Source organism: Odocoileus virginianus, chromosome 34 (assembly GCF_023699985.2).
Source record: "Odocoileus virginianus isolate 20LAN1187 ecotype Illinois chromosome 34, Ovbor_1.2, whole genome shotgun sequence".
Lineage (NCBI taxonomy): Eukaryota > Metazoa > Chordata > Mammalia > Artiodactyla > Cervidae > Odocoileus > Odocoileus virginianus.
The window spans coordinates 32,182,985-32,210,644 of NC_069707.1; the positions used below are offsets into that span (position 1 = coordinate 32,182,985).

At 40.4% G+C, this 27,660-nt stretch overlaps 1 protein-coding gene and 1 long non-coding RNA gene across 5 annotated transcripts in view; one reads left to right on the plus strand and one right to left on the minus strand.

Annotated features, from left to right (window-relative positions):
* The window catches only part of ARG1 (arginase 1), a 16,015-nt gene extending 13,372 nt beyond the window's left edge, over positions 1-2,643 (minus strand). The window contains exons 1-2 of the mRNA XM_020882480.2: positions 2,552-2,643; positions 2,100-2,299 (exon numbers count right to left, since the gene is read on the minus strand). Coding sequence (XP_020738139.1) covers positions 2,100-2,156 — 57 coding nt within the window. The 5' untranslated portion in view covers positions 2,157-2,299; positions 2,552-2,643. The remainder of the gene's footprint in view (positions 1-2,099; positions 2,300-2,551) is intronic.
* On the plus strand, positions 1,149-16,222 carry LOC139033051 (uncharacterized). 4 transcript variants are annotated; one of them, XR_011485683.1, is made up of 4 exons: positions 1,149-1,281; positions 2,560-3,148; positions 13,040-14,861; positions 15,812-16,222. It is a non-coding gene; the product is annotated as an uncharacterized lncRNA (long non-coding RNA). The 4 variants fall into 4 exon arrangements; XR_011485681.1 differs by having other exon boundaries at positions 13,040-14,855; XR_011485684.1 differs by having other exon boundaries at positions 2,657-3,148; positions 13,040-14,855.
* The last annotated feature ends 11,438 nt before the right edge of the window (positions 16,223-27,660 follow it).

Below are 27,660 nucleotides of genomic sequence, written 5' to 3' on the forward strand. Positions count from 1 at the left end.
CCCAGCTGCTCAAGTGCCTTACATAAAGTGACAGTAAAGACATTCCCACAGATATGGAGGGCTGGCTGTATATTTACAATAACACAGTTGTTCAGCTTCCCAGACTGACACTTTTTAGCTTTTATTTTCCACCTGATTTAAAATGCTTCTCATGTTCTGACTTTTCCCATTGTTCTTTGTTAGCGCTACTGACTTTGAAGCTAGGCTCCAATCCTTAATTGACCACAATTCCAAGATCCACTGTACAACGAAAGATGTAACAGCGACAGTCAGAAGCACAGGCTTTGGTGTCAGTGTCTGGAATTACAGTCAAAGCGGTGTGACCTTAAACAAATTACCATAGCCCTCTGAGCCCTCGCTAACACAACAGGAAAATAGATAGAATACCTACTTCATTTTTGGTCACCACCCCCGCCCCTCAACCACCGCCCTGCAAGGGCATAGGGCTGAGGATGGAGCTCTTTCTCAGACTCAACCTTCTAGTCCTCTGCCCTTTAATCCTCTCCTCTGCTTGTTTATCCAAATTTTATGTCCTTTGGCTGAGGACAGAAATTTATATGTTGGCTGATTTTTCCCTTCTATGCTATGGCTTAGAGTAGAAAACTCTCTCCCTTCTTACTGTTGTAAGACAATATAAGCTTCATTCTCGTGTGTGTGTACGGGTTGGCAGTGTCTTACTCTTTGCATGGTGCCATGTTTTAATAAGGAGCGACTATAGAGGCAGGAGGAATTATGGAGAACAGAAAAGGCACCGGCTATGTTTCAAAATGTTATCCCCTAGACAGGCTGTTATCATCAGCATGTGGCCTTCTGCTGGGGCCCAGGGATCAGAGCATGTTCAAGCCATTTCCTCCCTCCCTCTCTCCTTTTCTTTCTTCCTTTCTCCCTCCCTCCCCTCTTTTCTTCTTCTTTTTTAAATCAGTTATTTCACTGTGATCTTTGTTAGAACCTGTCAGAATAGGTGAGCACATTGTGGAGTTTGCAATTAAGCCCAGCATTACAAGTTAACACCTCTTTGTCAGCAAAACCTCCCTGTGTTTTGGGAGAGAACTTTGAAAGTTTTCCAGGGGAAGTGAAGCAGGTTTCACTGACGTTTCAAATGCAGTTCGCACCTCTAACCTCTGACCTGTCCCAATTTGTTTTGTAATAAAAAAGTCAGAGTGCAAAGCCAGAGCTCAGAACTGAGAGAAGCAATACACTGCTCAGTTGGGCAAAGAGAAAGTTCTAAGAAATCTGAGAAACTTCATTTAAAACAACCACAACCTCAAAAAAATCTGCATGGTGAGTTTTAATTCACACTTTATCTTATTTGCTTTTGTTTTTATTCTTCCCCCATCCCTTTAGCACAGACACTTGGAGGAGTTGAAGATATCTGTAATCTCATTAGATTTACTAGAATGAGTGTGCCTGGGCAGGAAAAAAAAAAAAAAAAAGGACAGTATATTTAAGTGTTGCTGGCATGTTTTAGAACTTGGGAATTTGATAAATCCAATAGTCTTTTCAATGTGATCAATCTGCAGGTGGGTTTCCTTTTTTGCTTTTCATTTTTCATCCCTCAAAGAGAGGTACACAAAGAACTCCACCTAGTCCATGAATCAACACTTTTAGAGAATCATTAAAGTGCTAAACTAATATAAATAACTCAAAATGTTGATAAATCAATAATATTTAGTTTATTCACATTTTTAAAACTTAAAATTTACCACCCATCTATGAATTTTTCTAGGTAGTAATTACATAACTAAAAAAATATATTTTCTTAAAATTCTATCTCCTTCTACATATACACAGTAACACCAATAGTGATAAGAGCATGGAAATCTAAATGAGTAGCTACAAGGCAGAAATAGTCTATTTCCACTCAAAACTATTTTCTCAAAAAATGAGGAGAAGTTCAGCAGATTTAAATAAAACTGGCTGTGGCTGAGATTAGGTGTTATAGTTACAAATCTAATGTTATAAGTGGATTTGTGACCATAATTATACAATGATGTAAAATGATGAAAAGACTTTAATACAAATTTCAGGTCAGGTTGTATCAGGCAAGCTCGTAACTTTTCTGCTAAACTCCAGTTATTCAAAGCCAGGCTTTTACTCACCTGGCCCTTTGAGAAAGGAGCTCCGATGATCCCTACGGACTGTGGCTTGGAACTCATGCTCCAGCACTGCTCAGCGCGGCACCCGAGGTCTCCAGGTAGTCGTCCCTCTCTGCGACTCTCAATGGCGGAGGGCACATATTTTTTCTATTTATAATTGAGTTGAATCTGTTTACTCTAACAAGGAAGAGTGGCTCCACCTACTGAACCAAAGCAACAGTCAAGTCCAGCACGTTCATCCTCGGAATAACTTTGAGTCCTCCTGAGTCTAGGTCTCTAATTGAGGATATTCATGTAGCCAGTTCACACCCAGGTCACAAAGCCACCTGGCAACATTAATCTTTCCTAATCACAACCATGATTTCTTAATCATAGTCATCTTTTCTAATCATAATTAATTATAACCACAGAAGTACCATAGTTCTAGCAGCGCAAACTCAGAGCGTGGTACTTACTCTTTCAGGTCTTTGCATCTGCCTGTGTCAAAAAATCGGGGACTGGCAAGATGGTGTCTCACATCTTTTCCAGCCCTAAAACCCTGAATTCAGTTTTCACTCTAGGATTAATGGTTAATCCACAAGACACACCTCACACACTACCGGGAACTGTGGTGTTGGAGAAGACTCTTGAGAATCCCTTGGAGAGCAAGGAGATCAAACCAGTCCATCCTAAAGGAAATCAACCCTGAGTGTTAATTGGAAGGACTGATGCTGAAGCTGAAACTCCAATACTTTGGCCACCTGCTGCAAAGAACTGATTTATTGGGAAATACTCAGGGAAGGCATACGACTTCCTTTTCTGACTATTAATTAAAGAAAAGGTTAATTGCCTGATTAATAACCAGAAGTGTTACCATACTAGTTTTGAAATAGCATATGTCTGTTGTGCTCAGTTGTGTCCAGCTTTTTGTGACCCCACGGACTGTAGCCCGCCAGGCTCCTCTGTCTATGCAATTCTCCAGGCAAGGATACTGGAGTGAGCTGCCACTTCCTACTCCAGGGGATCTTCCCGACCCAGGGATCAAACCCTGGTCTCGTGCATCTCCTGCACTGGTAGGTGGATTCTTTGCCACTAGCGCCACCTAGGAAGCCCCATGATATGCATGGGAAAATAACAATTATTGGACTCAACAGCTAAATGAAATATAGATGTAAAAACAGTCATGATTGAATTTTTATCGTGTGCCAGATGCTGTTTCATTTTATATTATCTCATTTGATCCTCGTATGAATTGTATGAGCTGTCTCATCATTATTTTACTGATTTGGGAACTAAAGTTCAGAGAGGTTGCCAAATGGCACACAATGGAAAAGCCATGACTCAGTCATAGCAATTCTGGACCCATCGAACTACCGGGCTTTACACTCTAAACACAGATGAGGTGTCAGCTATGCGTGTCAGGCCACTGTGCCCTGGGAATATTATCACAAATGTATGGAATTAGAAGAAATGCACCCCAAGAATTCTTCCAATTTTAAAATGGCAAAATTATAATTTTAAAGGAAAATTCATTTAATAGAGACTAATTTCTTCCTCTTATTGGTAACAGAGAAGGTTGTGGACTATTTAAATTTCATAAGGACAGGAAACTTGTCTGCTGAGACCCTCATGCCTAGAGCAGTGTTGACATGTGATTGGCACTCAATAAATATTTATTGAATGTGTAAGTGAGGAAACCAAGGTCTCACAAGGTCAATTTTAAGAGGAATATTTTCCATGATCTTCCTTTTACTTGTGGATTTGCTTGCATATCCTAGATATTTGCTTCTGGGATTTTGTATAGTTAACTATTAACCTCTTACAGAACTAAAGAGGACCTCAAAAGCCTGTTGATGAGGGTGAAAGAGGGGAGTGAGAAAGCTGGCTTAAAACTCAACTTTCAAACATGGCATCTGATCCCATCACTTTATGGCAAACAGATGGAGGAAAAGTGGAAATGGTGGCAGATTTTATTTTCTTGAGCTGTAAAATCACTGTGGACAGGGACAGCAGCCATGAAATTAACAGATGCTTCCTCCTTGGAAGGAAAGCTGTGACAAATCTAGATAGTGTATTAAAAAGAAGAGATGTCACTTTGCTGACAAAGATCTGTATAGTCAAAGTTATGGTTTTTTCAGTAGTCATGTATGGATGTGAGAGTCAGACCATAAAGAAGGCTGAGTACTGAAGAATTGATGATTTCGAACTGTGGTGTTGGAGAAGATTCTTGAGAATCCCTTGGACAGCAAGGAGATCAAACCAGTCCATCCTAAAGGAAATCAACCCTGAGTGTTAATTGGAAGGACTGATGCTGAAGCTGAAACTCTAATACTTTGGCCACCTGATGCAAAGAACTGATTTATTGGGAAATACTCTGATGCTGGGAAAGATTGAGGGCAGGAGGAGAAGTGGATGACAGAGGATGAGATGGCTGGATGGCATCACTGACTCAATGGTCATGAGTTTGAGCAAACTCTGGGATATGGTGAAGGACAGGGATGCCTTGGTGTGCTGCAGTCCTTGGGGCCGCAAAGAGTGGGACAACTGAACAACTCTAGCAAAGAGTTAGCAACTGAACAACAACAACCTCTTATGGTTTCATGTTGCAAATAACTTCCTCAGTTCAGTTCAGTTCAATTCAGTTGCTCAGTCATGTCTGACTCTTTGTGACCCCATGAACTGCAACACGCCAGGCCTCCCTGTCCATCACCAACTCCCGGAGCCCACCCAAACTCACATCCATTGAGTCAGTGATGCCATCCAACCATCTCATCCTCTGTCATCCCCTTCTCCTCCTGCCCTTAATCTCTCCCAGCATCAGAGTATTTCCCAATAAATCAGTTCTTTGCATCAGGTGGCCAAAGTATTGGCGTTTCAGCTTCAGCATCAGTCCTTCCAATGAATACCCAGGACTGATCTCCTTTAGGATGGACTGGTTTGATCTCCTTGCAGTCCAAGGGACTCTCAAGAGTCTTCTCCAACACCTCAGTTCAAATGCATCAATTCTCCGGCCTCAGCTTTCTTGATAGTCCAACTCTCACATCCATACATGACTACTGGAAAAACCATAACCTTGACTAAACAGACCTTTGTTGGCAAAGTAATGTCTCTGCTTTTTAACATGCTGTCTAGGTTGGTCATAACTTTCCTTCCAAGGAGCAAGCGTCTTTTAATTTCATGACTGCAATCAACATCTGCAGTGATTTTTGAGCCCCAAAAAATAGTCAGCGACTGTTTCCACTGTTTCTCCATCTATTTGCCATGAAATGATGGGACTGGATGCCATGATCTTGGTTTTCTGAATGCTGAGCTTTAAGTCAACTTTTTCACTCTCCTCTTTCACTTTTATCAAGAGGCTCTTTAGTTCTTCTTCACTTTCTGCCATAAGGGTGGTGTTATCTGCATATCTGAGGTTATGATATTTCTCCCGACTATCTTGATTCCAGCTTGTGCTTCTTCCAGCCCAGTGTTTCTCATGATGTACTCTACATATAAGTTAAATAAGCAGGGTGACAATATACAGCCTTGACATACTCCTTTTCCTATATGGAACCAGTGTGTTGTTCCATGTCCAGTTCTAACTGTTGCTTCCTGACCTGCATACAGGTTTCTCAAGAGGCAGGTCAGGTGGTCTGGTATTCCCATCTCTTGAAGAATTTTCTGCAGTTTATTGTGATCCACACAGTCAAAGGCTTTGGCATAGTCAATAAAGTAGAAATAGATGTTTTTCTGGAACTCTCTTGCTTTTTCCATGATCCAGTGGATGTTGGCAATTTGATCTCTGGTTCCTCTGCCTTTTCTAAAACCAGCTTGACCATCTGGAAGTTCACAGTTAACTTTTCCTAATCTGTAAATAATCTGAGAATTTTATAGATATCATCATTTGAGATTCTTATTTTTAAAATAGGCAATTGAAACAATTTTCCCTGGCACTTTGCATTTTGGAAATTTCACTAGTCCTTTCTACTCAAAAATCACAAATACATATTTCTATATTTTCTCCTATTTGCTTTAGTTTGTCTTTCATGCTTATGTCTCTAACCCATTGATACCCATCTTTGTCCATTGTGTAAGTTTTCCAATTCTATTTTCCCCTGTAGAGTCCGTCAGTTTCCTCAATAACATCCATTGAGCAGTCCATCCATTTTGCCTCATGGATTCAAGTAGTATTTCCCTCATGAATCACGTTCCCCGAAACATACAGGTGTGTCACTGAGCTCTTTCTTCTGATCTATTGGCTTATTTACCTATAGCTACACCAGGTCCACACTGCTTTATTATCATGGCTTTTTGGTATGAAAGTGAAAGTGAAAGTCGCTCAGTCGTGTCTGACTCTTTGCGACCTCATGGACTTCACAGTCCATGGAATTCTCCAGGCCAGAATACTGGAGTGGGTAGCCTTTCCCTTCTCCAGGGAGCATCCCAACCCAGAGATCAAACCCAGGTTTCCTGCATTGTGGGCAGATTCTTTACCAGCTGAGCCACAAGGGAAGCCCAAGATTACTGGAGTGGGTAGCCTATCCCTTCTCCTGCGGATCTTCTCAACTCAGGAATCAAACGGCGGTCTCCTGCATTGCAGGTGGATTCTCTACCAGCTGAGCTGTTAGAGAAGCTTTAGCAACTGAGCTATGAGCTATTAGGGAAGCTTTATGGTATATCTTACCATTTTTTGGTCGAGAGTAGCATTTTTCTCTTCTTTTTCAAAACTGATTTAGCTATTTACAGATCTCTATTCTACTACATATTCAGAATAAGTTGTTGGATTTCTTTTAAAAACTTCTGCTAGAATTTTTAGTAACTCTATAAATGAGTCCATAGAGATTTGCTGTCTCTCAAATTTCATTGTGGGTATATTATTTTTATGCCAACATCTGAAGTGTGTCTTTGCAACCCTATGGACTACAGCCCGCCAGGGATCCCCTATCCATGGAATTCTCCAGGCAAGAATACTGAAGTGTGTTGCCATTTCCTTCTCCAGGGGATCTTCCTGACCCAGGGATTGAACTCACATCTCCTGTATTGGCAGGTGGGGCCTTTACCACTGACCCATCAGAGAAATTCTCTCCTAAGAATACAAACCTCTTAACTAATATCTCTCCTCCCTCCTTCTCTTCATCTCCCTCTCCACATCTCTCACTCTCTTTCTCTCTTTCTGAGATCTTATCTAGCATATCCCTGAAGATGGGACCACATCTTATTTCATTTTGATCCAGAGCCACTAGAATGAGGTCTGATACATAGGTCCTTGTGTTAGCTTCCTAGAGATGCTATAACACACTGTCATAAACTAGATGATTTAAAGCAGCAGAAATGTTAACAAATTATAAATATTAACTGACCCTTAAAAACATTCAGGGCTTTTAAGGGTTGTACTGTGTTCCCCAAAAGCTATGGTGATGTCCTTATCTCCAGTCCCTCAGAATGTGGTTGTATTTAGAAATAGGGTCATTGCATACATGTGTCATTAGTTAAATGAGGTCATACTAGAGTAAGGCGGGCTCTACTCCAATATGACCTGTGATCTGTAGAAGGCTGTAAGTCTTAAGGTGTTGCAAAGCCATGCTCCTTCTGAAACTGATATGAGACTCCTTCTTTGCCTCTTGCGAGCTTCTAGTAGTTTTCCAGCATCTCTACCATCTCTTGGCTTTTGATGCATCTCTCTAATCCTCCATCCTCACATGGTACTCTCCCTGTCTCTCTGTATTTCCCCATGGCCATCTTGTACGGTCACAGGTCATATCTGAATAAGGCCCACCCTACTTGGCAGAGTCTAGCCCTTTCCAGGAAACCACTCAACTTTTTCAGCCTATATACCATAAATTCTCTGGTGAAGGATAGAGCTCCTCTGACATATATAAGTGCATACCTTCACTATATGGGTGGTTCAGAACACACATTTCTATTCAGAGAGAGGGAGGCTGATGAAAGCAGAGGGCCCTACCCACCTAGATTTCTTGGTAAGCAGTCAATAAATAGGTATTTACTGATAACCATTTTATTTAGTGCTTGCTTCCATGTTTCTTGTTATTTGGGACTAGAGGTATAATATATAGATACAACCCTTAACTGAGGCTGAACCTAGGATCACAGATTGCATGAACTTATCAGGCCCCCTTAGTCTCCTTTAATCATCAGAGTTCCTCAATTTTTCTTTGTCTTTCATGAACTTCAGACTTTTAAAGAGTCTCTCAGTTTAGGTTTGTCTGAGGTTTCCTCTGATTATACTCAAGTGTTACATTTTTGCAAGAATATCACAAAAGTAATATTGCTTGTTCTCCACGTGTCACATTGGAGGGCATGTGATGCTGATTTGCCCCATTGCTGTTGAGGTTGACTTTGATCTTTTGGTTAAAGTAGAATTTGCCAGGTCTCACCACCGAAAAGTTACTGTTTTCCTTTTTATAATTAATATCGTGTGAGGTTAATTAACCTTATGAAATTATCCTGTTTTTATTATACTTCAACCCACTCAGTTTAACATTCATTGTTCTTGACTAAAACTTGATTATTACTGTGACATTTGCCAAATGATGGTCATTTATTTCCATAAAATTTTATATTTATTAGTTGGAATTCTACTCTAAAGAGGAGTTTTTACTCCTCTGTTTGTTTATTTATTCAGTTATTCACATCACCATGTATTCCTGGTTTCCTGTTTTACTCTATGTGTATTGAGTCATCATATTCTGTTATGAATGTTGGCACACCCCAACTCCAGATGATAGGTTGAGTCCTTCACCCTCCCTGGTATTTGAAAATAGGAGGCTTTGGGAGGTGATTAGGGTTAGATGAGGCCGTGAAGGGGGCTTCTATGGTGGGTCAGTGGTAAAGTAACTGCCTGCCAAGGCAGGAGACACAGGATCAATCCCTGGGTAGGGAAGATCCTCTGGAGAAGGAAATGGCAACCTACTCCAGTGTTCTTGCCTGGAGAATCCCATGGACAGAGGAGCCTGGCGGGCTACAGTCCATGGGGTCCAAAGAGCTGGCCACAACCGAGCACAAAGTCTCGAAGGAGGGGACCTCATGATGGGATTATTGCCATTATAAGAAGGGACACCAGAAAAACTGCTGTCCTTGAAAAGGAAATGGCAGCCCACTCCAGCATTCTTGTCTGGGAAATCCAATGGACAGAGGAACCCGAAGGCTGCAGCCTATGGGGTTGCAAAAGTGTCAGACACGACTTAGGGACTAAATAACAACAGCAAACATTGAGTACATATCAGCCAGCTTTACAAAAATCAAATAACTTGACTCTTGTTTTTGTTCAATTTAATTCACAGAATGTGGATGAGTAGTATTATTGATCTCATATGTAAGAATAGCCACATGCTGTAAGTAGGAAAATTTGACTCATAATTTTATCACATGGGATTTTTTTTCTTGGCCCCAGGTATTAATAAAAGGCCTTGCGGGCAAACACATTAATCTAGATTTTAAATACCAATTGTAATTTATAATTTTATTTTAGCTTTAAATTATTGTCCCATTTCAGTCCTAAGATTTTTCTTCCTAAGAGGCATAATTAACCAATGAAAACTATTTTTTAGTAGAAAGTAAAAATAAATATAATATTTACATACACATGAGAAAACTTAAGATCAATACATTTAAAAGAAATAATGTTTTTAGATTACTTCCACGAAGAGCAGCTTTATATACAGAAATTTAGAAAGAAAAGAAAAAATAAGAATCACTGTTTAAAGGTATATAAAGATGCAAAAATTTCAATTGTAAAAAAAAAAAGCTAGCTGTCTTTCTCCATGGACGCACAAATAAGAGGTCACAGGAGCACACGGAGAGATGGCAGCTGCTTACAAGCCAAAAGAAAGAAACCTTCCTGGCACCTTGATTTTGAACTTTAGAACTGTGAGAAATTTCTGTTGTTTAAGCCACGTAGCCTATCGTATTTTGTTATAGCTGCCTGACCTAAAACATTACCATTTATTATTTTGTTCTCAGATTACCCCAGATTTGACCAATATTTCAAGGTGACTTGTGCATCGTGTTTTAATGACCCCATCTTTACTGAGCACTTCCGTACTTTCTGACACCACTTGTTCTTGCCGTGTGATCACCCTGGCCCTAACCATTTGTCCAAGGAGCCCCAGTTTCTTTTATTTGAGAATGGTGGGTGGAGACCAAGATCTGGGTGTCAGGAATGCCTATTGGTCTTAGGAAATCATTGCCTCTATGCTTTTTTAGCAGACAGAGCTAGGAAACACACACACAAACACACACCCCTATTCCTGTAACCATCCATTCATCTTGGAATAGTCCCCTTCAAAGAACCAGGACCAGACAATCTAGAGATAGTTTGTGGGAGGGGACACATTCACACGGAGAGAAGGCCAGGAAATTTCCAGGAAAGAGGGAACTCACATGTTTATGCGATGTTTCTCAGCAGTCCAATAGGAAGTCTCTGGGGGCAGAAAATTCTGAAGGGCATCAGTGGCTTAGAGCCTATATAACCACAGGGTTTATCTTATCTATGACTAGCAGATGTTGGGCGCTGTTTGGTGAAGAGTGTAAAAGCAGGCAGGCAGCTCTAAATGGCTAAGAATCTGCTAATTTGGTCTATGCTTAAGATAACTAGTTGTGTAAAAATTTGAATTTGGTGCTGGTAGGCTTTTGAGTTAAATGGTCCCAGTCCTTGTTGGTGTTTTTATTCCAGTTTGATTTACACCACTATATAAAGTCAAGGTCAACAGTATAGTGATTTGACTTACCTATAGAATGAAATGATTAACGTAATAAGTTTAGTGAGCATCCATCATTGCATATAGATACAAAGTTAAAGAAATAGAAAAAATATTTTTCTTTTGATAAGAACTCTTGGAATCTATTCCCAACAACTTTCACATCTAACTTTGTTGTTGTTTAGTTATTCAGTCATGTCCAGCTCTTTGCAACTCCATAGACTGCAGCCCACCAGGCCCCTCTGTCCATGGGATTTCCCAGGCAAGAATACTGCAGTGGGTTGCCATTTCCTCCTCCAAAATATAACTTACAGCAGTGTTAAGTATATTTATTATGTTTTACATGGCATCTCACGTACTTATCTATCTTATAATTGAAAGTTTGTACCGTTTAACTACCTTTAGCCAATTCCTCCTTCCCTCACTTCTGGTAACCACAAATCTGATCTCTTTTTCTATGAGTTTATTTTTGAAGTGTAATTGACCCACAACAGTATGTTAGCTTCTGTTACACAGCATAGTGATTTGGTATTGATGTATGGCTTAAAACGATCACCATGAGAAGTCTAGTTACAATATCTGGTAACTACACTTCTGGTAACCACAAATCTGATCTCTTTTTCTATGAGTTTATTTTTGAAGTATAATTGACCCACAACAGTATGTTAGCTTCTGTTACACAGCATAGTGATTTGGTATTGATGTATGGCTTAAAACGATCACCATGAGAAGTCTAGTTACGATATCTCACCATGTGTGCCTACTTTGTCCCTGCAATCGTGTCCAACTCTTTGTGACCCAATGGACTGTGGCCCACCAAACTCTTCTTTCCATGGGATTCTCCAGGCAAGCACACTGGAGTGGGTTGACATTTTCCTTCTCCAGGGGATCTTCCCAACCCAGTGACCAAACCCACATCTCTTACGTCTCTTGCATTGGCAGGCGGATTCTTGACCACTAGTGCCACCTGGCAAGGCCAGTATCTCACCATACTACATAATTATTGACTATATTCCCCACACTGTAGATGGTCATATATATGTATGTTGTGTGTGTGTGTGTGTGTATACATGATTGTTTTACATTGCTGATCTCTCAAGTACAAACATATTTTAACAACCTTGTATTTTTCCTACCCCCCACCAAGGTTTATTGTTTTTGACATTGTATTTTACATCTTTTTGTCTTGTATATCCTTTAACCACTTATTTGGATATAGGTGATTTTACTGCTTTTGTCTTTTAACTTTCCTGAAAGTTTTATGCATGGTTAATTTACTATCTTTAACATATATTTGCCTTTAAAGATGAGGTTTCCCTTTCATAGTTCTAGTTATGGCCTTTCCTCTTCTGCTTAAAGTCTCCTTAGCATTTCTTGTAAAGCTAGTTTGGTGATGCTAAACTCTTAGCTTTTGTTCATGTGTAAAGCTTTTGATTTCCCTGTCAAATCTGAATGAATACCTTTCCAGGTTGAGTATTCTTAGTTATAGTTTTTTCTCTTTCACCACTTTAAATATACCCTGCCACTCCTTCTGGCCTGAACAGTTTCTGCTGAACAGTCAGCCGAGAGCCTTAGGCGAGTTCCCATACACATCACTTTTTTCTTTTCCCTTGTTCCTTTAACTATTCTCTCTTGGTCTTTAATTTTTGCCATTTTAAAATACAATTTGTCTTTGTGTGGTCCTCTTTCAGTTGATCTTGCTTGGGACTCTCTCTGCTTCCTAGACCTGGATGTTTCTTTCCTTTCTCGGGTTTGACAAGTTTTCAGCTAGTATGTCTTCAAAAGAAGACATACTCATCTCATCCGTTTTCTCTCTCCCTTCTAATTCTGGTATGCACTATCATGTAAATGCTATGTTTGATGCTGTCTCTTAAATTATCCTCATTTCTTCCTTGTCTGTTTAGCTTCAGTGATTTCTACCACTCTGTTTTCCAGTTTGCTGATCCATTCCTCTGTATTATCTAATTTACTATTGATTCCTTCTAATGTATTTTTCATCTCAGTTATTGTATTCTTCATCTCTGTTTTGCTCTTCTTTATGTTTTTTAATCCTTTGTTAAAAACTCCTAATTTCTCACCCTGTTCATCCAGTCTTCTCCTGAGTGCTTGGAACATCTTTACAATCATTATCTTGTACCCTCTATGAAGTAGATTGCCTAGTTCAACTTGACTGAGTTCTGAGATTTTATCCTGTCCTTTCATTTTGGACATAATCCTCTGTTACTTCACTTTGCTAACTGGCTGTTTTTATGTCTGTGCGTCTGGTAGGTGGCTTATGTTTCCTGGCCTTGGAGGAGTGGCCTTCGGTAGGAGACCGCCTGTGCATCCCAGGAGTTCTGCTGCCTCTGTCCATGTCTCCAGATTGCCTCCTGCCTCTCCAGGAGGCTCTCCAAGATCAGCAAGGAGGTCTGACCCAGGCTCTCTTCAAATCACTGCTTCTGCCCTGGGTTCTGAAGCCTGTGAGATTTTGTGTGCACCGTTCAAGAGTTCTGTCTCCATTTGCCTCAGTCCTCTAGCTCTTCTGAAAGTGCTACTGGCCTTCAAAGCCAAGTGTTCTGGAAGTTCACCTTCCTAATGCAGGGTCCCCAAGGTGGGGAGCCTGATAGGGAACTCAGACTATTCGCTCAATGAGAAGACTGTAATTATCTTCTCATTTATAAGTTACCCACCTGGAGGTATAGGACAACACCATATCTCTGCCATTCCTACCTGTGTCATAGTCACTTCTTTATTTCTTTAGTTGTAGAAGATCTTTTCTGATGGTCTTCCAGTTTCCCCACCAATAGTTGCTCTGTAAATAGTTGTAAGTTTGATGTCCCCATGGGAAGAGATGAGCTCAGGGTCTTCCTACTCTGCCATCTTCACCACTCCCCTATTTGGTTGATCTTACAGTATTTGACTGGAATATCCTTCAATCCATGACATTTTATACCTACATCTATTAATAGATGAGCGATCTCAAGTGAAGTAATTCATCCATTTTGATTTTTTAAATGTAGGTTTTATTCAGTGTTTGAGCCACAATCTAAGAAAGTGATATCCTTGGCCTTTATTTTGATTCACTGCCTACTGATCTCCCCAGGTTGCTTTTTGGTATCATGAAACTGATCTTTTTGGAAAGACGCAATAAGAAGTGACCTTATGACATCTATAACTGCATTTGCTGTGGAGATGTTATTGAAGACTTTGTGTGTCATATCTTTAAGTGTTCCCTACATGCAGTCCTCTGAGTAATTTCTTTCAAAACTGAGTTCTATAAAGTGTTGCTTGGCCTTAGAAACTGTAGGTTTTCTTCTTTTGGACAATAAATACTATTCAACTAACTTTTGGGGGTGCTATCTTTTTCAGGAAGCTGAAAGCTAAATTTTTGTCCCACCCGTAGCCAATTACGTTGACAATACTACTTGACTATGTGTATGTGTGTGCTCATTTCACTTTCATTTTATCTGATCCTTATTTTTAGTGTATTTTGTTGTTGTTAGGTATTATATGTTACCTAAAAGCACTCTCAAATTCTCCATAATCTTAAAACACGGTAAGAATTATTGAGTTGGCCAAAATGCTCATTTGACTTTTCCATAAAAGTTCTCATGGGAAAACCCAAATGAACTTTTGGCCAACCCAATAAATAAGCAATTGAATAGTAAATTTAAGATGCTTTTATATATTCTTTATTTTTTCTTGAAAAGACATAGACTGATTTATTTGTATCTGTTGAAAAAGTAGTCCTAAATTGTTCACGAGACAGTGGCAAATAGAGACTTGGAAATGCCAGAGAGACCTAAGAGTATAAAAATACAGCTTCAGGGAAGGACAAGTGGTTTCTCAATTGGGTAGATCTAGTCAATGCTCTTTTCTTGGATTTAGGAATGTCCATCACTTTCCATTCCCACTGAGGTCTACTTTCTGAATATGATACTTCCAGAGTTTCAAAATTTTTACCAACAAGGCCATTGGAGGCAAGAATATAAATGATATTTACTATGTAATATCTGTGTACTTGGTTGCCAAACTCTATTACAAGTGATCTTCCAGGAAGATTTGTGCTATTGCAAGAAGCTTCTACTGTTTTCAAGACTTTCAGGCAAGTGTATGTAAGCTTAATATTTGATGCTGTCTTTTCCATATTAACAAAAAGAAATTATATGCTCATTAAGACACATGTATTAAATAGTTTTAGTACTGGTTGAATTTATATCTCTGTTTTAAGCATATTTCTACTAATCCTCCAAAAGAAAATTATGATTAAAATACTTATAAGACAATGCTTATAAATATACTTGCAGGTTAATTAAAAAAAAAAAGAATGGTAAAAGGAAGTTGACAAAATGTAACTGATCTTTTCATGCATTACAACCTGAGGAATTATCTCAACAAATATTTATTAAGAACTTACGTTGTACCAGGTACCTTCTACTCTATTTTTAGCATGAAAACCATGAATATATATAAACCAATATTTTATAATACCAAACTCCCAAGGAAAGTGTTAGTAACCTGTGGTTTTTCTATAAAACAGACTTAGTTTGAGAAAAGCTTTATATCCAAATGTGAATATCTCTGATGAGACTAATTATAGAGACATTTATCATTTCAATTAGGCAACTCAATTATTCAGTAATTGATATGTCAGATTCCTCACTATTTTTATTTTTCTTACTGATGATAGACCAACATATTTTTATTTTTAAAGTGGGTGTATGCCCATAGTAAAATATTCAAAATATCAAAAACACAAGAAGAAAACAATACCCACAACCCTACTTCCCATATATGAATTCTTCTAATATGCTATGCCATTCTAATAGTTTATGCATTTACATATGTTGCTCATTGGAAACAATTTTATACCTCATTTTATTCTCTTAGAGTTATTTTCTGAACATTTCTTATATCATTAGTAATTTTTAAAGAATGCTTTAATATCAATGTGCTATCAAATGATCATGGCACAAGTAACCTGAATGATGAATGTTTAGATTCACTCTTTACTATTCTTGAAATTACTGTGTTAGACCTTACAAGTTATCCATTCTACAGGCTCTCAGACAACAGCCAAGAAAATCCAAAACAGAAGCAGCTCTTGTCGGGACCAGAAGGGGGGTGATGAATCCTGTGCAGCTAGTTCCGCAAACGTTTTAAATGTTGAGTTGCAGGAGGAGTTCGGAGTTCTGTCATAGGAGTCTTCCCCATGGAAATTGATGAAACATGATATGAATATTAGGACTTTATATGTCACGATAGGATGGAAGATAATGCACTATTGTGAAAAGTTCATAAATTCTGGAATCAGAAATGTCTGGTTTTGAATCTTGAGCATTCCACCTTGAATAACATCTACAAAATGGGGAAAATAATAACTTTGAATGATTCTGGTGGAGAATATGTTAACTAATGTATATAATATGTCCAATATAGTGTGCATCAAAAATAAATGCCTAATTTATTATAGATTGATTATAATTATTAATACTGACTTTTTATTTTAAAATTATACATAAAACTAAGATCATGGCATCTGGTCCCATCACTTCATGGCAAATAGATGGGGAAACAATGGAAACTATGAGAGGCTTTATTTTTGGGGGGCTCCAAAATCACTGTAGATGGTGACTGCAGTCATGAAATTAAAAAACGCTTGCTCCTTGGAAGAAAATCTATGACCAACCTAGACAGCATTTTAAAAAGCAGAGACATTACTTTGCCAACAAAGGTCTGTCTAGTCAAAGCTATGGTTTTTCCAGTAGTCATGTATGGATGCAAGAGTTGGACTGTAAAGAAGTCCTACTTATAAAGAAAGCTGAGCACTGAAGATTTGATGCTTTTGAACTGCAGTGTTGGAGACGACTCTTGAGAGTCCCCTGGACTGCAAGGAGATTAAATCTGTCAATCCTAAGGACATCAGTCCTGAATATTCATTGGAAGGACTGATGCTGAAGCTGAAATTCCAATACTTTGGCCACGTGATATGAAGAACTGACTCATTGGAAGAGACCCTGATGTTAGGAAAGTTTGCAGAGAAAGTAGGAGGAGAAGGGGATGACAGAGGATGAGATGGTTTGATGGCATCACTGACTTGGTGGACACGAGTGTGAGCAAGCCCTGGGAATTGGTGATGGACAGGGAAGCCTGGCGTGCGACAGTCCACGAGGCCGTAAAGAGTCGGGCACGACTGAGCGACTGAACTGATATACACGTGTATGTGCTCGGTCACGGATAACTCTTTGTGACCCCATGGACTGTAGCCTGCCAAGCTCCTCTGTCCGTGAAATTTTCCAGGCAAGAATCCTGGAGTGAGTTGTCATTTCCTGCTTCAGGGGAGCTTCCCAACCCAAGGAACAACATATATGTTTGTATTTCACTATTTAATAAAAATTACTTTATGAGGCAAGGCAGTGTCCTTCATCTGACTCTAGTGACGCCATGCAGCTATTCCAGGGGACAGTGACTTGCAAAAATTCCTTCTCCTGTGAATCAAAAGCCCACAAGCTCTTCAAAACAACGATTTCTCCATTCGTTGTGAAATAGATGACTTAACAGAAACTGTTAGCAGAGCGGCTGATCAGTAACGAAAATTGATCTATTTGTCACTAAGGACAGAAATTAGAAGTTAAAAACCTCTACCCCAGGAACGGATTTTCTATCCTCTTCTTGTTGCTCAGTTGTGTCCGACTCTTTGTGACCCCCATGGATGGTAGCCTGACAGGCTCTTATGGAATTTTCCAGGCAAGAATACTGGAGTGGGATGCCATTTCCTACTCCAGGGAATTTTCCTAACTCAAGGATCAAACCCATGTCTCTTGTGTCTCCTCCATTGGCAGGGGAATTCTTTTATAATTAGCACCATCTGGGAGTCCTGGGAGCCTTTTTATCTTCTAGTGTTGTATAAATCACTCAGAGATTGTGTTTTATCTTTTCCATTAAAACAACTCTAAAAAATAAATTAGTATTTATTAAATAACCTGAAAGCAGCACTTGGGACTCCTGCTCTTACACAATAAATTAGTTGGAAGGAGGAAGAGTGCTAAAACATTACCTACAAAGTGCCCTTGTGATTATAGAAGGGTTGCCTAGTCGTACTGGACAACTTTAGTCTCCAAGCTAGAGCCACCCTACATGCCAGGAGCCATAGAGACATAGGTGTGAACATCGGATTTTCTTCCTTAGGGGGATACAGATGGTTACCAGGAACCAGAGAGTACATATCCAACATTTCAACCAGAGACTCAACTCTGCCTGCCCATAAGAATTTCCTTGAGAAGTTTTAAAAGCATCAATGATTGGATTCCCATACCAGCCCAAATAAATCAGAACTTGTGGGGGACAGAGCTTGAGGATGACATATTTTGGTTTAGGCCAGCAGATATCAAACTTTGGCATGCATCAGAATCACTTCGTGGACTTGTTAAAGCACAGATTGCTACCCCACATCTAATATAGTGCTTTTGCATAGTCTAGTAACAAATGGATAAATAGTGCTAGATTTGCATTTGAAAAGAACAAATTTCTAGGACAAGGAAGGTTAACTGGTGTCCATGGGTGGAATTGGCTTCCCAGGTGGCGCTACTGGTAAAGAATCCGGCTGCATTGGCAGGAGACGCCACTGACACAGATTTGATCCCTGAATCGGGAATCTCCCCTGGAGTAGGAAATGGAAACCCACTCCAGTATTTTTGCCTGGAAAATCCCATGGGCAGAGGAGCCTGGCAGGCTACAGTCCACGGGGTCACCCAGAGTCGGACACGTCTGAGCACGCACGTGCACACACATGGATGGAATTGTCTGCAGTATTTCATGGACTTGGGCATTTGCACACACAGAGACCAGCTCCTCACTTTCATAGGATTCTTAAGTGGGAGTACGGGTCCATGATCTCGAAATGTTACAAGCCAGTCTTGTAGGAATTGAAAGTTCTTTTCTTTTAGGCCTTTGTCTTCATAAATAGACTGAAGAAAAAGAAGTCATCTTTTATTTTCCCTAAAAAACAAATGTCAGTATTAACAAGCACAAAAATAGGAATTTTGTCTTATTAAAAATAATGAACCACTAAAGACATTAACTTCTCCATCCAAGAGCCAGTCTCTCCTCTAGCTCTCTCACATGGTAGACATGGAAAGGAAGCGAAAGATGTGGATATGTTTTGAAGCTTGTCTATTTCATCAGCATTTTGCATTCTCTTGGAACACACTGCACACCTGGTTTTTTTCCACAATACTGTCCTAGCCTGTACACCCAATAAATGCTTCTCATCTGGGAGGCTGTAAGTGGACTCTCCCAGTGTTTCTCTGTGGCCTATGCACCACCTACCAATGGACCACCCAGTGGATGAGTTAAAAAGGCAAATTCCTGGGACACCTGCCCCCCAGTCTGGTAAATTAGAATCTGTGTGTAAGAGGAAAGTTTCAAATGGAGAGTCCCTGAATTCTGACTATTCTCAAATCTCTCAGATTATTTTGAAGCAGATGAAAAGCAGAAAACCGCTGGACTAGGCTGACAATGGTGTTGCCAGTCTTCTTTGAAAGCTCCCTTGAAGGAAGAGGTTTAATACTACTTCCTTGACTGGAGAAGCAAGTTCAAAATAGGAAAACGTCCCCATCATAGGGTCCTCAGAGATTCATCTTAGAGTGGGCACACTATCCAAAACAGTACATTTCCTGTAATCAATTTCCCAAGAGAGGTTACAGTTTTCTAGTTTTAGGGTTGTGTGGATAAAATATTTGGCTGAATAAAATATTACCTGCCATGACTGCTAACAGTCATACTGAATGTAGGCTGTGCAAAATGTCCCTGTGGAAATAGAAAATTAGGCCAGCCCTTTCTGGGTGACAAAGGCCATGAATAATGCACAGAGAATGCAGTTTCTTTTCATGTAGTTCTTACTGTGCTAATATTTGTGACCACTTTAGAAAGTAGAAAGTGCAAGGAAAATAGGAGAAGGCATACCTTAAAATACATATCGAGCAAAGAAGTCCAACAACTTAGATGTTGCTTTCTCATACAGTGATATATGATTACGGGAGAGAATGACGAATAAGATGATTTCTTTGCAGATCAGATAGTAAGATTAGCTCACATAGGGAGAGTTTGCTTGGTGTGAAAGCTGTGTTAAGTATTTTACGTTTTTATCTTATGAAACCTCCTTAATTTGCCACTTAATGTAACATGTTTTAATACAATTAAATATGGAATAAAAATAAGAAAACATGAAAAAGTGATCTAAATACTTGGAGGCAACAGATGAAGCCAGAAATCCTGGTTTGTCCTCAAGGTTATTAGCTTCAGGTTCTATGAGGTCATCTGTCAGGCAGATTTATTGGACAGGGTTATAGTTTGGTGAGCCACCAAGTGAAATGGCTTAGGAAGCACGAAGCAGTCCTCTTGGGAAAGAAAAACAAACACATTGGAACATCCAGTGCTATTTGCTATTTTCACCTGTGACGCTGAGGACAGAGTCACCAGCATTCCCATCAGAATGGAAGGGTCCAGGTGTCAGTCAGTTAACATTTGAAAATTCTCCTCTGTTTGCATAGTACATCACATAAGGCATCCTGTAGAAGGCAGTTCCCTCGTCTAAAAGTTTACAATCTACTATGAGGGGAGGAAGATAAATTCTCACTTACTTTTACTTATAAATGCGTGTGTGTGTGTGTGTGTGTGTGTGTGTGTGTGTGAGGGGCTCAGTCATGTCCAACTCTTTGCAGCCCCATGGACTGTGGCCACTAGGCTTCCCTGCGCATGGAATTCTCCAGGCAAAGTATACTGGAGTGGATCGCCATTCCCTTCTCCCAGGCATCTTCCCAACACAGGGATCCAATTGTTAACCCTAAAAAGCAGCCTGAACTTTGCAGATTCATGGGAAGGAATCAAGAAATAAAAAACAAAGTAATGGGCCTCATGGAGACAGGGCCCCTGTCCTTGGCGGGGTCCCAGAGGCCAGGGACGATGAGGCATAAAGACAAGAGTCACGGAAAGCGCCTAACACAAACTCTAAGCCGGACAGACACAAGGGAAGGGGGAGAAAATGAAGTCCCTGGTTACCAGCCGTGCCCAGGTCACTCTGGGCTTTCCCGGCTCTGTCTCTGGGGGTTCTGCCCTGTCTTCTGTCTGCACCACAGGCCTCACAGAACCCCTCTTCCTCCCCCCTCTTCCTGAGTCTATACAGCCTGACCATAGCTTTCAACATCAGACTCTGCCAGAGGCACCAGTGAGGTGTGAGATTCCTGACCTCCCAGAACCCAATGTTCTACTTCATTGCCAACTCCACCCTCCCTGGAGGTCTGAGTGTGCCCAAGGCGTGGCTGCACACCAGGCTCTCTCTGAAGTCAGCCAGTTCCTCTTTTCAGTAGCCTATAGTAACTTAATAGTATCTTAACTAAGCACGGACTAAATTCCAGCAGTGATCAAGTAGCGCTCCAGCTATTATTATTCATAATAATGTGATAACAGCAGGAGAATTTTATTACCAAGATCCCATAGTCTGGACAGTGAGCTTAATATTCAACTAGGACTGTAGCACCTGGGGCAAGCAAGGGTCTGTAATGTGGGCACTTCTCTGTGAATACTTGCCGCTGATGTTCATCGTTCCTTTAGGCCTTTAGGGTTTCCCCTGTGGCTCAGCGGTAAAGGATCCGCCTGCAATGCAGGAGACCCCCGTTCGATTCCTGGGTCGGGAAGATCCACTGGAGAAGGGATAGACTACCCACTCCAGGATTCTTGGTCTTCCTTGGTGGCTCAACTGGTAAAGAATCCGCCTGCAATGTGGGAGACCTAGGTTTGATCCCTGGGTTGGGAAGATCCCCTGGAGGAGGGAACGGCTACTCACTCCAGTATTCTGGCCTGGAGAATTCCATGAACTGTTAGTCCATGGGGTCCCAAAGAGTTGGACATGACTGAGCGACTTTCACTTTCACTTTAGTCCATTATTGACTGCTTTTACTGTGCCCTCTGCTCTTGGGTAGCCAGATCTGCAAAGTTCTCTACTATCTGCCAGCATCATCCCAAGGTATCTCCAGGTCCACTCAGCCACATTTCCTTTAGAAGTGGGAGAAAACCCAAACCTTCCCATACGATATCCCTCATCCTTCTCAACATGTTTTGGCATAAACATTAGTGAGTCCCCCTGATTTTTCTCTTGATATTCTAAGATAAGACTTTCAGACTTCTAAAAACCAAATAGTCAAATTTTGTGGTACCCTCAAATATTGATACCTGGCTCTTGAAATTAAAAAAATCACCTTTCGAAAGATGACCATCTCCCTTACTTCACACGAGTTCACAAGAATCTCCATAGAGACCCAAAAGTTAGCAATTTGACTCCTCTCTCATCGTTCCTATCTTGAGAATAGCTCTCCTCAAAGCCATCTTTGCTGCTGGGAAAAGGGAAAAAGAATTCTGGCTACCGAAAAATGCTGGCATTGGGAAGATAGCTAAACTTCAATTTACTATCTGCAATTACCATACTTGTGCAATCACACAAGGAGGAGGCAAAACAGAATTCCAAAAACAAACGTCAAGAACAAGTACCTGGACACTAAGCGGAGAACGGAGGGGAGTAGGCCCTGAGACTGGGATTCACATATGCACACTGCGGGGTGTAAAATCAACGACTAATGAGAATCTACCATAAAGCATGGGGGGTGGGGGAGAAGGTGCCATCTGTCTGTAGGACACACGTTCAGTTAACCTTAAAAATGCATTCCAATATACACATGCGTGCTCAATCACTTCAGTCATGACTCTTTGCGACCCTGGCTCCTCTGCCCATCAGAAATTCTCCAGGCAGGAATACTGGAGTGGTTTGCCATGTCCTCCTCCAGAGGCTCTTGCCGACCCAGGGATCGAACCCACGTCTCTTATGTTTCCTGCGTTGGCAGGCAGGTTCTTTACCACTAACACAGCCTGGGAAGCCCCCAGTATACAGTTGGTGCAGACAAGCACTGTTTGATTCCATCTACACAACAACGTACCTAGAATAGCCAGTTTCATAGATTTAGAAGGTACCTTGGTAGATGCCAGGGACCCGTGGGAGAGGGAAGGGAGAATGGGGGGTTGGTGTTTCCTGGAGACAGAGTTTCCGTTTAGGTCGGTGAAGAACCCATCAGGAGATGAGGGGTGGTGAGTTACACAGCGATGTGAATCTGCTTAGTGCCCATAAGCGGAAGTGAAACTGACAGTCGCGTCCCACCCTGTGCGAGTGGGACTATAGAGTCCACGGATTCTCCAGGCCAGAATACTGGACGAGGTAGCCGTTCCCTTCTCCTGGGGATCTCCCCAGCTCAAGGACAGCCAATTACGATTAAAGGCTTATGTTTTATATTGTATGACTTTTGCCACAATAAAAAAAAAATTTAAAACTTGGGTTTCTTTTAAAAGCAAAATAATGAGGATAATAGAAACATTGAGGCCAGACTGAGAGAGAGTGGGTCAACGATAATTTATTACAGACGAAGTAAGGAGAGATGGCACACTCCTTTTCCTCACTCTCCAAATTTAGTCTTGTTTAATCATTACTTTTTCATAAAGAGTATTTAGGTCAGAGTTCCAAGTTGTAAGCAAGGAAAGCATATTCTGGCCAATTAAGCTGAAAGAGCCATTTATAGAAAGGATCCCAGGCAGCTCAGGGAAGTGTTGGGTGGGCTAGAAAACCAGGCTCAAGGTTGTTTCTAGGAACAAGCTCCCAAACGTAATTGTGGAAGGGAATCTGCCCAAGGGCACTCACAGTGACAGTTGCCAACAGATGGTACTGTTTATCCTGATGCCCTTAAGTGAATTGTGTCAAGTCTGCAAATGCCATGGTCACCCTTGACCTTCTGCACCAGGAACCGATCTTGCAGCTATGCAGAAGCCTCAGAAGCCTACTGCCACGCAGGCCATCAGAAGGGGTATCGTGCAGAAATGCCCTCTCTGAGTGCTCACTCTGCCAGTTCAGCCTGACTGGAGGAGCCTAGAAAATACGAGAAAATGCCATTTTGCAAGGAGGAAGAGGGGAGGGGGGGAAGTGTGAGAATCAATTTTTCTGGGCTCTATCTACCCTTGTGAGGCTACATAGTCCCCCAAACATAGGAAGACAATTCAGAAGATGCTGAATTAGGAAAATTAATACATGAAGTTAGAAAAGGGTAGACGTAACAGTGCTGTGGAGAGATCACCAAGATACGTGGTTATGTACAAAGAAGGGAAGCATAAAAATGAATAATACACTACCCTTTGTGTAGGAAAGGAAGGAAACAAGAAAAAAAAAGTCTTAGCAAAAATAAACATTAGATGGCTAAAGAAGACACCATAAAAACGGTTACCTCCATCTCTTTCCTAATGAGATGGAGTAAGGATGGAAAGAAGAATTCTTATCTAGATTTGTATTCTGAGTCATTAACTGCTAAAGAATGTCATTTTATTGAAAACTCAATGGTTGAAATTGAAAGCCAAACAAGACAAATGACCTCAGTTGTATATTAAGTTATAAGGGTCACTCTACAGAAGAAAGATGCATGAAGCCCAACTTTAAAACAAAATACCTTTACTGTACATTCTTACTAGGATGCATTTTAGGGGAGAAAAATCTACAAAAGTTTTTTCTTAGCTCTTTTAGTGGTAATATTGATATTATATTTAAAAGTAGTTTCTTTGTAGGATAAAATATGAGGGAAGAAAGACAAAACTTTAAAATTAAAGAAATTAAGTAAAAATATAGTCATGACAAATTTTAATTGGAAATATCTATATGATACTAATAATCATAGTAGTCTCCCTGGTATGCTGCATTAAGAATATTGTTTTGAGTTTCTGCCTTCTCCATTGACAAGAGATTCAGAGATTTGGTCATCTTTCTCTGTGTGGTACAGAGAGGGGAACACCCTCAGTGGATACAGGGTTCAGTTTTACAAGATGAGAAAGTTCTAGAGTTCTGGTGTCCAACGACTTGCCTATAGCTAACACTACTGTACTGGATACTTGCAAATGGATAAGATGGTGAATTTTATGTTATGTGATTTTTACTACGATTTTTTAAACAGAGCATCCCAAATTGGATTTATCCAGCAGACTTCTGTTTTATTGCGATGTTTCCTAAAGACGTGACTCACAGACAAGGGCTGTTTCTTTTCAATATACACGATTTTCAAAGGTTGCACTCCATTTACAGTTGGAAATATGGACTGCATTCGTGTGTTGTGCTGGACAATGCATCCTTGTAGCCTATCCCACCTCCACATTCCCCAACTCCCATTCTCTCCCCAGTAACTGCTAGTTTCTTCCCCATATCTGCGCTGCAGCTTTTTAAAAGCAGAGGTGGGTCGGCGGGGTGGGGAGGGTTGTTTATTTATTTATTTATGGCAGTGCTAGGTCTTCATCGCTGTGTGCATGTGGGTTTTCTCTTGTTTCGGTGAGCCGGGGAACTCTTTATTGCAATGCCAGGCTTCTAACTGCAGGGGCTTCTTTTGTGGGCTTCATGCGTGTGCTTCAAACGAAGCACGGGCTTCGTTTCTTCGAGGCAGGTGGGATCTTCCCAGACTAGGGATTGAGTCCATGCTCCCTGCACTGGCAGGTGGATTGCTAACCACTGGACCACCGGGGAAGACTCACAACTTTCTTTAAAAGAGAAGTTTGCCGTAACACCATGCTCCGTGTGAAGAACTAATGATGCCATTTAGCCTGTGTCATCCCACATGGTGTTAGCAGTATTTGCACGGGAAAAAGAAATGCCAACCACAGCCTGCCACTCACCAGATCTCCACGTTTTCTTCTTGCCTTAAAACTCCAAGAGTACGAACTAAATTCTCCTGTTTTACAAAATTATTTTTCCTATTTGTAAATTTATTAAAAAGAGAAAGAGAGAAAATAATACCACCATCCAATGACTATGTTACTTAAGAAATTAGAAATCAAAATGTAGTATATAAGCCATCCTAGTGAGTGTAAAGTGCTGCCTCACTGTGGTTTTGATCAGCATTTCCATAAGGACAAATAGTGCAAGCATAGTTTCATGTGCTTATTGGCCATTTGTGTGACTTCTTTGCAGAAACGTATTTTCAAATTCATTGTTCATTTTTTAATTGGCTATTCGGATGTTTTTTTGTTGAGTTGTAGGAATTCTTTATATATTATGGATATCCAAACTTTATCAGAAAACATAGTATGTTACATAAAGTGAAAGTGAAAGTCGCTGTCGTCTCTGACTCTTTGCGACCCTATGGACTATACAGTCCCTGGAATTCTCCAGGCCAGAATACTGGAGTGGGTAGCCTTTCCCTTCTCCAGGGGATCTTCCTGACCCAGGGATGGAACCCAGGTCTCCTGCGTTGCGGGGGGATTCTTCACTAGCTGAGCCACAAGGGAAGCCCAATAATACTGGAGTGGGTAGCCTATCCCTGCTCCAGCAGATCTTCCTGACCCAGGAATCGAATCAGGGTCTCCTGCATTGCAGACAGATTCTTTACCAAGTGAGCTATCAGGGAATTCCCAATATGTTACATACTGACTCCCAAACTTTTACAAAAAAACAGTATATTAAACACTGATTCCCAAACTTTGTTATTAAAATCTATTACACAAGAGGGCGCTGGATTAACATATAATAGCTTGTCTTGTATAGGAATCAACATTTAAATTAGCTTTAGAATATAATTAAAAATAAATTTAAGTTGTAGTTTTTCCACTGCCGAAAATTGTCAGTATTCATCAATTGAAGAGTTTTTTCACATGTCATGTGGTAATTAATCTCTTTTTACCTCTGATATTACAAAAGTTTCTTTGTAATTCTTCTGATATTACAAAAGTTTTCTTCCCAACACAAACACACACACACACACACACACACACACACACACATGACAAATGCCTGGCAAATCTACACACATACCTCTCACTTGATCCAAAATAGCAATCAGGTCTCACATTATTAAGCATTTTTCTTACCCATGAAACATGTTAAATTAAGTAATTAGAAGCAGCTGTCAAATAAAGTAAATTCTACTGGTGATGCAGCATGTCCTTAAAAAGGTTTTTCATTGACATGCATTCTGAGTTTAAATCTTTAAGGGAATTATGTGTTATCATGAATCATAGTTCATTCTGGCAGGCTTGTTCCTCCTAGCTTTAAACCTCCCCATCCACAGAGTTATTTATAGGGGCCATCAAACCAAATTAGCAAAATTTTCAGGAGTGGGAAGAAATAACAAGATATATTCGTGTCTTCATTTCATATTTGCCCAGTAACTGTCCACAATGTAAAGATTTGAATGTATAGAGAGGGAAAAAAAGTCAGCAAGCTCTAATTAAAGTTCAAGGGGAAAAAATGCTCACAATCATAAATCTTATTCTACAGACTGGGTATTCAACTTCGTAAGGACAACCCTAACTTTTATTAAGTCTCCCCTTATCCCCATCACACTACTCTAAATTAAAAGCAGTGTGAATTCTGAGCCTCAGTTTTCTCCTCTCTAAGGCAGGATCAGTATTCTCAACGTATTTGGTGCATTGTGACGGCATTTTAAATAAGATAATGTTTATACATCATTCAGGTCAAACAATGTCTATTAAGTATTAGATATTCTTCTTTCCTTTCTTTTCCTTTTTTTCTCTCTCTCTCTCTCTTCTCCTTTCTCCCTTCCTAAACTCTCTTATTTCAAAAGATATTAGGCTTCAAAGAGAGGCAAGATTTCTATGTTGCTCTTACAGCCATGTTCAATATTTGGTGGTTTTTATTTGTCAGCTTCTTCTTGCCCCTTCCCTGGCCACCCCACACGCCACATCCATGTACAAAATCTCTCCAGGGATGCTCCTTGGGGCTGTGCTCCAAGCACCTGGCAGAGTACCTGGAGCAGACTAATTCAGATCTACTGTTTTGAAGGTCATCTTCTTTTCCCATTATTATTCATTTCAGCTCTACTGAG